The 13,092-nt window shown below is 55.0% G+C and overlaps 1 protein-coding gene across 1 annotated transcript; it reads right to left on the bottom strand.

Annotated features, from left to right (window-relative positions):
* Positions 1-229: 229 nt before the first annotated feature.
* Positions 230-13,092, bottom strand: LOC114515157 (arachidonate 12-lipoxygenase, 12R-type). The gene is made up of 15 exons (XM_028534479.2): positions 12,196-13,092; positions 10,415-10,619; positions 6,999-7,080; positions 6,782-6,868; positions 6,546-6,668; positions 6,142-6,245; positions 5,633-5,805; positions 5,246-5,389; positions 4,051-4,254; positions 3,724-3,810; positions 3,234-3,403; positions 2,845-2,966; positions 970-1,070; positions 641-811; positions 230-481 (listed from the first exon to the last, which is right to left on the bottom strand). Exons 1-15 carry the CDS (start codon positions 12,340-12,342, stop codon positions 302-304), a joined length of 2,100 nt encoding a protein of 699 aa, XP_028390280.1. The 5' UTR covers positions 12,343-13,092; the 3' UTR covers positions 230-301.

Genomic DNA, 13,092 nt, shown 5'->3' with positions numbered 1-13,092 from the left:
CAGCAGGCAATCATTTGTCGCAAGAGTCACCTGGCTCTCATCTGGAGGGATACCAGGGAGCAGAACCAGGGCCTGGCCCTGCGCCCACCTGGACCCCACTGTGAAGAGTATCTCCGTGTGAGCGTCGCACCAGCCCTTCCCTCCCCTCCCCCAACCCACTCCTACCTCCCACCTTTGGTCCAAACAGCTGCGCTCAAGGACAGACCCAGGGTCTGTGTTTGAAGTTTTGTGGGTTTTTCTGTTTTTTGTTTTTTTAATAGTCAGGCACAGGGCAGGGAGAAGCTAGGCAAAAAGAACTGTCCTAAATAGAAATGCTGTTCTCGATTAACACGGGGTCCAGGTAGTAGTAGGGGATGGCGAGGCCCTTGTTGCGCTGGCGGATGTTGTACGAGATCTGGTCGAGGCGCTGGCGGAAGGCCTCCATGCTCCGGCGAGGGACCTCCTCCACGAAGTGGATGTCGGGGAAGTGGCCCAGGGGCCTCTGTGGGCACAGAATAAGTAGCTGGAGCCCACTCCTCCTCCCTTCCCCTCTCTATCTTCCTCCCTTGACACACCACACACCCCTCCTGTCTTGGCCCCCCCAGCTCCCAACCCCCTGACTATGCTCCACCCCCACCCACACCCAGAGGCCCCAGGGCACCTTGTCGTCGGGCTCCCGGCTGAGTGTCCAGAGCACCAACAGGATGATGCACGTAGTCCTCACATCTGGTAACGTGTCCAAGTAGGTCTCCAGAGTGGTCAGCCCCTTGGCCTGCATCGGTGGGTTCCGCATTGATGACGGGAAGTTGGGCATCCAGGAGGTGTACTCCAGCTGAGGGTGGAGGAGAGGAGGGGTCCTGGGCTGGAGAGCACCCAGAGACTCTCCAGCTTAAATTGGACTCAGATTGAGACAGGTCAGGGCCAACTAGAGTTGGGTTTGAGCTTGGGGCTGGGGCTGGGGCTGGGGCTCAGACTGGTAAGCACAGGTACCTGCCCTGTGTTGACGGCTGCGTGCTTGGCGGAGCAGATATAGATGATGATGGTGATATATCGGATCAGCTCAGGCACCGTTCGCAAGCACTTGGGGAAGCCTGAGGGGAGAGGAAATGCCCAGGCAGAGTTAGCCAGCCCTGGTCCTGACTGGCCGGTAGAGGGCACCACCCAGCCCTGCTCAGCCTGTCCTGCCAACACCAACTGCCACATCCCTGCCCTCATCCTGCCTGCTTGGCCCTCCTGTGGCCACAACCCCACTCCCCGAGTCCAAACTGCATCCTTGGTGAGGGGGCCTCAAATGCCCTTAGCCAGACGTCCTCCAGGCCTGCTCCAGGCACCTGCCTGAGATGGGGCCCTCAGCTCTCTCCTCCAGCTACCTTCGGGGGAACTCTCTAGGCCCAGGTCTCAGGGAGGAAAGGCTCTGGAAGAATCCTGGCTTTCCTTCCCTGACTATAGCTCTTCATCTGCTCCCTGCCACACACACCCTTCTTCTGAGACACTGCTCACTCCAGAGAGATTTCTCAGCAGCCTGGTTCTTAGTCTTGTATCTAGCCAAGCTTCTTGCTTCTCTTCCCTATTGTTCCACCTAAGCAGCAGCCCTAGTTGCCATGGTGACCCCAGATTCCAAAAGGCCTGACATATTCAAACCAGACCAGTCATCTGGTCTTCCCTAAACCCCTCCTTTCTCTATGCCCCCAGCTCAAGAAGTGACGCGTACCATCCACCCAGTTTCGAAAGTTCTGAACCTGAGAGTCACTCTTGCCCCCCCCAACTCACCCATCGCCCACTGACAAACCCAAACTAATCACCAAGTCCTGTCATTCTATTTCCCAGCTCTCTCTAGAATTCTCTGCATCTCCACAGCCCCTACCCTGGCCAGGTCCCTGCCACCTCCCTCCTGGACACAACAGCAGCTTGCAAACTGTCTCCCATCTGCCAGTGCACCCTGGTATTCTAACACACAAATCTGATCTCCTTGCAAACCCTGCCGTGGCTTCCTCTGGTGCTGAGTAATTCCAAACTCCTTAACTATGCTGTGCAACCTGGCCCCTGCTCATGACGTCAGCCTTAGCCCCGCCAGCAGCCTGCCCAACTCCCATTCTCCCTCCAGCCAGCAGCTCCCAGGGCTCTCCAACCTCACCCCTGTCATCTCACAGCTAACCTCCCCATCTGGTAGAGCTTAGCTAGCTTTTAGCTAAGATGTTAGATCTCAGCTGGATCTTAGCTTTCTGCTACCCACCCCACTCTCTACCCACCACCCCTCCCCAAACTGTGTTAGGTGCCTCCCCTGGGCTTCTATCCCCTCCACCGAACTGCAATAATGAGTCCTGCTATAATATAATGTACGTGAGCAGACCATCCCTGCTAGACTATGAACTCCTTGAGGCAGCATCTTCACCTCTCTCATTCCCTTCTGTCTCCTCAATAACCAGCATGGCACTTGTCACATCATAGATGCTTGCTGAGTGGGTGCCCAGTGGCATGACTTCAAATGCTCTCCCCCTCTCGGAGCCTGCCAGCACCCCACCAGCTCCCCAGCTTGCAGCACATTCTGCCCCTTTCTGTCTAGCTCATGCCCCAGTTCTCAGTCCACAAAGATTTGTTTCTGGGTGGGGGACTGGGATGACCAACAGCCCCTAAACTCAGACAAGAACGAATGCCCACCCAGCCATGCTTTCTTCCCCAACTCCTGCTGCTGCTTCCCCTTCCCAGATGCTGCTGCTCCAAGGGTCAGGAAAGGGCCCTGTCAAAATTCTACGGCAGTGATTTAGCCTCCTACAGCCCCCATTGAGGCATGCTCCAGCCCAGCCCGGGTGGGCCCACCCCAAAGCCCTGGACCCCATCTGGAGGCTGAGGTGCCCAAGCTCATACCTGAGCTCTCACGTCCTAGTAGGCACTCCTTGAATATCTCCTGCACCCAGGACTGCAGTTCCGTGTCACCCTCCACAGCTGCGTCACACGGGTAGTAGTAGGTGATGATCTCTGTCACAAACCTGACCAGGGGCAGGGCCTCAGTTTGGAACCTCCTCCTGCCCTCCCCAACTGCTCTGTTCCCACCTTTCCCAGGATGCCCTGGCCCCAGAGCTGCCCTAGGCCTGTGGGTGGGCAGGTGCTATGGGGCAGAAATGGCAAGGGGAGCTTGTTGAAGTCAGAAGATGGCACCAGACCTAAGCTCAGCCAAGCTCAGGTACTTTAAGGCTCCCCTCCAACAACTCAGGGTGTCCACCCTGAGTGCTACCCACTGTCATGCCGATCTTAACCTCTCCAATGCGTCCCACACTGCCAAGCAGTCGTCACGGTAGTAATATCCCGGCAGGTCCTGAACCCCGCGCTCCATGAAGTCGTTGGGGGGGTACATTCTGTCGTAGTTTATCTCCGACAGAGCCCGCACCATCACCTCAGCAATGCCCTCCACGCCCAGACCTGTGCCCTGTCAGGAAGGAAGCAGACACTGAAGCCAGTGGGTCCCTTGAGTCCACCCTGATGAAGCTCACACCCGCCCCACACACAGTCTGTGAGTGCTCCTCTGACCCCTCGCTAAGCCTGCCCCACCCGAGGAGGCTCACACTCCAGCCAGCATGACCAGCCCTTGCCTCTGTGCCTTTGTAGATGCTGCTCCCACTTTAACCAGTCCCCTCTCTCCATGCCCCCTCATGAACTAAAGGCAAGTGGGAAATCCCACTATTAGCCTAACTGCAAAGTCCAGAAGGAAAGTAAACATCTCGTTGGTGTTGGAGGCAGCAGTCTCACCCTGGCAGACAGCCCCTCCTCATTGAGGAGGAGGGCCCGCCCGATGCAGTTGATCTGGACGGTGTATCGGGTATGGGGGATCAGGAGCTGTGAGAGGGAGGAGGAGAAGAAGGAAGAGAACTAAAGTTATACCCCAGAGGACCTCAGCACCCCCACTTCTGCAACATCAGACCCCCTCATTTTGGGAAGTCCTCACCAGGAGCCCTGTCTTGTGGGTCCCCAACTGCCTCCCCTAGTCTAACCGGAATCCCTTTGGCCCCAGGTGGCTGTCTGAGGCCAGATGAGAGCACTGATGCTTCACAAAGGCCCCTTCTCCCAAGCCCATACCTTGTAGAGGGGATGGCACATGGGAAGCTGCCTCAGCAGAGACAGGCAGAAGGCCTCAGCAATGAGGTGGGTCCCTAGCAAGTGGGAGATGGCCTCATGGCAGTAGAATTCAGCATTGCGCACCCACGTCTTGGCCAGCAGCCAGTCCCATTCAGAGTCGCTGGGCAGGAAGATGGGGCTACTGGGTCCAGGGGTCTGGCTGAGCTGGGAGTGCAGAAGGAGGGAGAGTTAGATGGGAGCAGAGACCTACACACACAAGGGTCCCCCAGGAGGGAGACTAAGGCGGGTCTGAGGAGGTAAAACTTCCACCCCCCTACACTCTAGGCCCTCTGTTTCCCTGAGTACACCAAGGCCTTTCCTCCCTCCTAACATTTGCTCTTGCTGTTCTCACTGCCTATAATAGCTTCCCCTGTCTATTTCTCTACCTGGCAGCTCCCACTAATTCTCCAAGAACCAGCTCACAAGGCACCTCCACATTCAGCCATGCAGGCTGGGCACTGCACAAGGATACCCAGCCCCCTGAGGGTAGGGGATCACTTAAATCTAGCCTAAACTGCTCCACTAACAAGCCAGGAGCATCAGGACTTGACTGATGCCCCCAGAGGGGTGACTTGTCCTAATGTGGACATGACTCTAGTGGGGACCTCTGAGAAGGAAGCACCTCTGTTCCGTCTTCTGCCAGGCCAGACGCTCAAGGTAGCGGCTAAGTCTGATTAGCTCAGCACTGCCATGCATATATGCAGCGTGCACACTGTACACGCAGGTGCACCAACAGGAGCCCAAGCCCATGCATGGGTGACACACAGGGGCAGCACTCGGTTGTACACGGAGACTTGGCCAAAGGCCTACAGCCAGGGCCACACACCAGGCTCACCACTAGCCCCCACCCAGGCAGGTGTATACATAAACATAGGTATAGTCTCAGATGCACACATAGAAACATACACTCACAGGCACACACAAGCTTACACAGAGAGGTGCACACTCACACAGGCACAAACCCTCACAAATAGCACACAGGGACATAAGGTTCACAGACACATATACAGAGGCCACCCACTCACCACACACTCAGTAGGGGCATACAAGTACACACACAGGCCCACGCACTCAGGGACACACACATTTATGCACATACATCAGCTTGCACACAGGCAACATGCTCACACAGTGGTGCAGCCTGCACCCCAGGCACCTGGATAGCGATAGGCATCATGTTCCCTTCCGGTCCAAAGTGCAGCAGGCAGAGAGGGGCACATTGGTGCTGTTTCCGGCCATTGAGCTCAGTGGTGGGGATGCCCTCCAAGATCCTGTAGTCTGCCAGGTAAATGTTCCCCTTCTGGAAGGGAGCCGCCATGAGTGAGCGGATGGCATCAACATGGGGCACCCATGACCCACACCTTAGGTATGGAGTGCCCTGGTCCCCCAGATGCAGCAGGTGGCCAGGAACCAAGTTGGGGTGCCTGCAGAGCAGGGCAGGGGGCAAGGTACTCTGCAGGCCATGAATGTGGGGAGAGAGGGGATGCCAGAGAGTGAGGGAGGCCAGAAGGCTGTGGGAGGTCTCCACCGAACCAGGCCTCACCTCCAGCTCTGCTTGCAGGCACGTTCCTTCGCCCAGGAACGGGGCCACCATGTCGTCTGTGACGGGGAACTTGTCTGGAATCCGCATGCAGCGGCGGATCACACCTGGGTTCACGCCATTGAGGTACTGGTACCCGAAGAAGCTGTCCTCTGTCCAGTGCTCAGCCACGTATTCTGGTGGGATGGCGCGGGAGCGTCACACCCGGTCCTCGTCAGGGACAGAGAGCCACGGGGTCAAGGCCGGGTCAGAGGGAGACAACGGACACCCGAGAGGAAACCTAGGCCCTAAGCCCGCGGCCTCCCCTGAGCTGCCGGAGTGGCCCAGGGCGACATTTCCCAAGAAGACGCCAGAGGGCGCGCCCACCCACCTCGCAACTCCTGCCTGGGTTCGCCCGTTCCCCCCACCCCGCTGCAGGTGGGTCGTGCCTCCCGGACGAGTGTCTGAGTTTCTTCCACTAGAGATCACTAGGCACCCTGTGTTCCATTCAGGATGCACCCCCTCCCCCGTACCGGAGATGACAGTCTTATAGAAAGGGAAAACTTTCTTAATGTCCTTCAGTCTCTTCCACGACTGTTTGCAGTCCAGCAGGCCTTGGACTTTGAGCTTCAGTGACCTTAGGAGGTGGGATTCAAAGGGAAAGCCATCAGAGAGGCTGCCAAGTGCCGGCTGGGAAAGGGGTCGACCTGCCGCAGCCCAACTAGCTCTCTGGGTCTCAAAAATCTCTATTTTCTGTATCTCTGGGTCTCAGGGTCCCTGGGCCCATATCTCAAGGTCTTCTAGGTCTCTGTCTCATCTGGCCTGTCTTATCAGATACCTCTACCTTCCTGGCCATTCTAACCTTCAGGGCTGTGGTGGAGGTGGGTATGGAGCAGAGGGAGAGAGGCAGCCCCTCCCCCCACTCACGCACACTCACATGGGAGCCAGGCGAGTAAAGAAGGAGGCCGTCTTGATGAAGGAGTAGCGCAGATTTGAGTTCAGGAACCTGGTGGCCTTAATGTTGATGAGAATTGGGAATCCAGGGATATAGCCATTCCACCTGCAGGAAGGAGTGCTGGTCTGGGGCAGGACACCTGGGGTCCAGGGCTTGAGGAAGGGGCAGAGCCCGGAGGTCCACCACGGGAGGGCCCCAGGGCAGTCTCGGGTCCTTACTCAGGCCGGTTGGGGTTTCTCCGGACCGGAGGGTGGTAACTGGGGATGTCCACGTAGTTGGGCAGGCCAGGGACGAAGACCCTCCAGCTGCAAAGAGAAGCTGAGATAGTGAGCCCTGATGTCCATGCGCCATCCCAGGGACAGAGGGCAAAGCCATCACTGCCCACCCCCCCACCTCCCACAGCCACAGCCACTGCCACTGCCATGCTCCCCTCACTGGTATAAGTCCTGCTTGGCTCTGATCTCCTCCTGCCGATGCTCCAGAAGGATTGGGAGTGTATCATCTGCTCTTGTCTTTCCTGTAGGGAAACCAAAGGGAGGGAGGCTCAAGGTCGAACCCCCAGCATCTGCCTGCCCCTTCCCACTTCAAAAATCAGAACTCAGCTTCTGCCTCCCAGGTTGGCTGTGGGGAGCCCATGGTCAAGGATGGGGAAGGCTTACCCTGGGAGAGGGAGGGTGTTTCTCCTGCCAAAAACTGAAATAAAAGGATCAGGGACCACCCTCCTGTCCCTTGCTCTACCTGTCAAGCTGGGCCCTGCTGCCACAGGGATGTCCCTCTTCCAGACCCACTGAGATAGTAATAACAGTTATTTAGCACTTGCTGGGTAGAGGGCACTTTCTAAACACTTTCTTTATATTAACAATTTAACCCGCACCAGAACAACCTTGTAAGGCAGGTGACTGACATGGGACGCTCATGGCCTGGTCGCCACAACTCCAGAGCCCGACAAGCCATACCAATCAGGCTGATTTGTTTTTTCCACAGGTTAAGCACAAACTCCTTGGTCAGAAAAACCTGCTCAAAATTTTCCTGAGACTATAGAGAGTCCTCATTTAGCTTGCTTGGTATAACTATTCATAATTTTTGCTGCTGAAATACAGGATATTAGTATGTTTGATTAGGGGGTGCCCTGGAGAAAATATCACAAAACATATGGTGTGTGCATATATGCAGAAGATATTTGGAGATATAGAGACAAAGAAGTGTGTGTGTGTCACATTTATAGATCCCTTCTAAATAAAATCCGAATTTCAAAACATCTCTGGCCCCCACAGTTTCAGCTAAGGGACAATATCATCATGCTCGTTTTACAGGGGAAAAACAGTTCGTATTACACAGAAAACTGTGAGCTGAGATTCAAACCAAGGCAGCCTCCTTCTGATCACTCAGCCACTACCACAAACAACCACCGATAGTCGTTAAGCCTTTTAAAGGCTCCTTTTAGATATTGTCTCATCGGATGCTCACATCAACCCTATGAAGTAAGTTCTGCTGTTAGCTCCATTTTACAGATGAGGACACTGAGGCTTAAAAGAATATAGACGTGTACCCAATATATCCAGTCAGTATGCGCTGGAGCTGAGATGCAGCCCCCGGCCGGTAGTCCCAGGCTGACAAGCACCTGTCGCTACAGTCTCATCATGTTTCCTCAAGGCTCCCTTCGTTAGCCTCTCCCTCCTCCATCTGCCTCAGCTCACGTTGTGTTCTGGGTGAGCCGCTGTCCCTGGAGTTGTGCAACCCAGAGCCCCAGCTCAGGCGCAGCCCCAAACTGGGAGCCTCACTCCTTCAAGAGCCCAGCAGGTGACTCAAGTCTCCCTGCCCTGGTGTTGTGTGGCAGCTGCCCCACCCAACCCCATTCCTACCCTGCCACCTAGGGTCACCCTTCCTGTCCCCTGCTTCCGTATCACTCAGACCTATCACTGTGGGAAGATGCTTCAAATCCCCAGTAAGAACTTCCCTTTGGCTTTCCCACCCTCCCCTAACCTGCCTCTCTCTATCCCTGACTCTCCTTTCCCCAGCTCAGGCCCTGTTGCCCTCCTCCCAGGAAAAGGCTCTCTCCACAGGGAAGGAGAGACGACAGAGGGGTGGTCAGCTACAGGAAGGATGGAGTTCCAGGCCCCTGGGCTCCCTCAGCTCTGCCCTCCCCTCCCACCCATCTCAAAGCCAGCAAAAGCTCAGAGGTGGAGCCAGGGGGACAAAAGAAGACAAGCCTACAGTCCCTATGTAGCAGCCACATATTAGGAAGCTGGCCCAACACACTAGACAAGGGCTCCAGCAGGGGTGGACATAAGGAGTGCAGACACTCAGATCATGTGTCTTCTCCGTGGGAGCAACCAAGCTACTGGGAAAACAGCTGGGCCACCCAGGAAAACCCCCACAGTCTGTATGAGTAACGAGGCCTCCTATGGAAGTGGGATGGAGCCTTATGGGATTAAAAAGGCCTTTGGGAGAAGCAATGAGTCCTGTTAGAGAAATCAGATGTCTTGTTGGAGTAATAAGGAGTCCTTTGGAGCAATAGAACACCTCATCACTCTAAGAAAGGTTCATTAGAAACCCAGGACTGCCCTGGCTGGTGTGGCTCAGTGGATTGAGCGCTAGCCTGTGAACCAAAGGGTTGCTGGTTTGATTCCTAGTCAGGGCACATGCCTGGGTGCAGGCCAGATCCCCAAGGGGGGACACATGAGAGGCAACCACACATTAATGTTTCTCTCCCTTTCTTCTCCTTCCCTTCCCCTCTCTAAAAATAAATAAATAAAACATTTGTTAAAAAGAAAAGAAACCAGGGCTTTGTCTGATGTGGCTCAGTAGATCAAGTGCTGGCCTCCTAAAGGTGGCCTCTGTAAGGTCACTGCTGGTTTAATTCCCTGGTCAGGCACAGGCAGGCACAGGCCTGGGTTGCAGGTCAGGTCCCAGGTTTGGGACGTGCAAGAGGCAACCAATCCATATGTCTCCATTGAATCGATGTTTCTCTCCCTCTCTTTCTCCTTCCCCTCCCCTCTCTCAAAAATAAATTTTTTAAAAAAGAAACCCAGGGTATCACGATAAGGCACAAGTTCTCCTGTTACAGCACCATGGAGAACTGTTAAATTAACAGCCTTCTTTTTTAAAAAAGATTTTATTTATTTATTTTTAGAGCAAGGGGAAGGGAAGGAGAAAGAGGGAGAGAAATATCAACATGAGAAAGAAACATCAATTGGTTGCTTCTCGTACAAGCTCCATATGGAGCCCAAACGCACAACCCAAGCATGTGCCCTGACCAGGAATTGAACCCGCAACCTTTTACTTTGCGGGACAATGCCCAAACAACTGAGCCACACCAGTCAGGGTTAACAGTCTTCTTAATGAAACAACAGACAGCAGTTTGAGTACTGAGATGTCTGATTAGAGCAGCCAGGCATCCTGTTGTAGTAACAGAACCTTACTGGAGTGACAGGGAGTCTTTTTGGAGCAGCTTCACACACTATTTGGAATAAATAGGGCATCCTATCAGAGTCCTGAGGCCTGTACTGAGAGTACCAAGAGGTCCTTTTAGAGTGACTGGGAAACCCATGGGAGTCGAGGGGAGGACAGCAGAGGTAACAGAGAGCACTCATGTCTCTTGCCAGAACCTGCGAGACTGAGATCCTGAGGGTAGTCCACACCTTATTCATCTCTGTTCCTCGGGGTGTAGCCTAAGCTGGGTCCAGCACAGCAGTGATGATGGAGAGGAATATGTGAGTGTGGCAGGAGTTTCCAGGAGTCTCTGTGGGGCTGGCACCTGGCTAGTTTGTGGGAATCTGGAGTGGCCATGCTGGAGTGCTCTAGCTAGAGCAAGGGGCCTACTGGCATGGGGTGGGATGGTGAGAGCTTACCTGTAGCCTCCCGCAGAGACAGGGTCTCGTAGCCATCCATCCACTGGTAGGCAGGGAAGTGGTAGACGCGGCCATTGGGTGCACAGATCTGCACATATTTGCAGTACCAGGAGTTCTTAGGAAAGAAGGAGTATGGGTCCTTGTGCAGGCGGACGATGATGAGCTCCCCCAGGTCCTGCTGGCACCGGACAGTGTACTTATCCACCTGGGCAGGGCACAGGGCCAGCTAAGCATGCAGGTCTCAACCTTGGCGTCCCAGGTCTCCTGCTGGTCTAGCTCCTCACCATGCTCACCCTGGGGTATCCAATCTTCCTGGACTGGGGTGACCTGATCTTTGGACTCTCCACCCACCCCTCTAACCTGACTGTCCCTGATGGGCCTATCTACCCAGGGCTGGGCCGGCCCCAGACCCTCCCTCTCTCCACTCCCACTCCCAGCTCCTGAGGTCCCATCCTCTCGCCCACCTCTCCAGTCATCTGAGACAACATGAGCCATACAAACCCCCAGGGGCTGTTATACAAAGGGGTCCAAATGGGGTCCAGGACTCCTCGAGCCCCCTACAAGTCTTAGAATGGGCAGAAGTGGTCCAGCCAGCCATCCTTTCTCCCACTTATAAATGAAGATGTAGAGATTTAGAAATGGCCACATAGACAGAGTGACCTATTAAGGTCACATAGCAGCAGGTTACTGAACCTGACTCAGAAGCAGGTCTGAGGGCCAGGGGCCCAGCAAATGGTGCCTTTCATCATGGAGTAGGCAGGCCACCACTGGACAGGCTGGTCTGGTGTCATCTGAAGTCACAGAGACTACAGTGTGAATTTAAGCCAGTTATGAGGCATCTTAACTTAGGGAGACTGGGTAAGAAGGAAGAGGAATGAGGGAGGGGGGAGAGAGGAAATGGGAAAAAATGAGGGGAGGAGTGGAAAGGGGGTGAGAAAGAAGAAGCAGTAGATGGAATAGGAGAGGGTTAAGACATGGGTGATGCGGGTTGAGTGATGAGGGAGAGGAAGAGGGTGAGAGGGGAAAGAGATGAGGAATAACCAAAAGGGGATGAGAGGTGACAGACCAGGGGAGAAGAAGGCCGGCCCAGAGACCGGGGAAGGCGGGCAGCCAGGTCTGCAGTGAGGGGCATCCAGAGGCAGCCTTGGAGCCCCACTGCTTTCGGGTCTCTCCCAGAGTTGCCCACCCTTTCCGGTCTCCTTCGTCTGCACAGCTCCATCCCTTCTTATGCTCCCCAGACACACACACACATACACACTAGTGCACAGTCACACACATACATACACCATGCTCACACATTCACACACACTCACACATGCACACACCACACTCACACACAATCACACAACTCACACATGCACCGCAGACACACACATATACATACATACACTACACTCACTCATGCACCACACACCACACTCACACACCACACACAACACTCACACACTCACACATATGCACACCACACACACGCGCACACACATAGACCACTCACACATATGCACACACACCACACTCACACACACATACACCACATGCATACCACCAATCCACATACACACACTTGCACACTCACGCAAACATACATGCATATACCACACCCTCATATATTTCATACATACACCACACTCACACATACCTCGCACAAATACCTACACACCACACACACTCATATACACACACTCCACACAGTCACATGTACATACACCACACTCTTGCATTCACACACATACCACACTCACATACATACAGCACACACACACAGTCACGCACACACTCACCGCCCCAGTTGCAAAGTCCCTCCCAAAATGGTTCAGCAGCTGCTTGTGGCTCTCTCCTTGGGTCCCTATGATGGTCAGTGAGATCGAGTCCATTGTTCCTGACAAGAAGTCATCACCGGTGGCCACCTTGACTTTGTAGGTGGCCATGGCTGTTCTTCAGGTGGCAGGAAGAGGGGGAGCTCAATCCCAAACACTGTGGAGTACTGCACAGGGGCCCAAGCCAGACTGTGGAAGCCAGACACAGAGGAGTGGAAAGGGCCAGCCTCCCAAGGTAATAAGGTGAGGCAGGGATGACTGGCCCCCCCAGCAGCCCAGAACCTGGAGAAGCTGCTGCCCTCAGAGGCCAGGATGGGAGCCAGGCAGGTGGCGATGAGGACGTGCTCCCGGCTGGTGAGCAGGTGTCTGGGCTACAAGCCCTCTGGGAGCCGGCAGGGAGGAGCAGGAGGCAGGGCACTTGGCCTCCCTCTGAGAGGGCGGGTGGAAGATGCCTTGGATGAAGAAGACTTCAGGGTGGGGGAGCCAGTCCAGCCTGAGCCACAGCCCCAGGGAAGTTGGGGGAGGGGTCTGGGCGGGGCCCCCAGATCTTTATCACCCTAATAAGCTCCTTCCTTCTGCCCGCCCCCATGGACTGTAGAGCTGGGCACCCCTGCTAAGCAGAGCCATGGGGGGGTCAGTTATCTGTTTCAGTTCTGGAGCCCCCAGTGGGTGAGGGCCAGGGGACATGGTGCAGCACACACTCTGTGCAGCTAGCTGGCCTGGTCCTGGCCATTCTCCCTGGTAAAGGGAGCAGGTGGTGGCCTCAGCAGGAAGGCCAGCCCATCCTTCTGCCCAGGGTCCAGAGACCCTCGAAAGGAAGGGTGGTAGGTGTTGAAACTAGAGTTCAGGGACCCTAGAGCC

The sequence above is a fragment of the Phyllostomus discolor genome, chromosome 8 (genome assembly GCF_004126475.2).
Source record: "Phyllostomus discolor isolate MPI-MPIP mPhyDis1 chromosome 8, mPhyDis1.pri.v3, whole genome shotgun sequence".
NCBI classification, from domain to species: domain Eukaryota; kingdom Metazoa; phylum Chordata; class Mammalia; order Chiroptera; family Phyllostomidae; genus Phyllostomus; species Phyllostomus discolor.
This window is presented reverse-complemented; position numbering and strand designations above follow the sequence as displayed.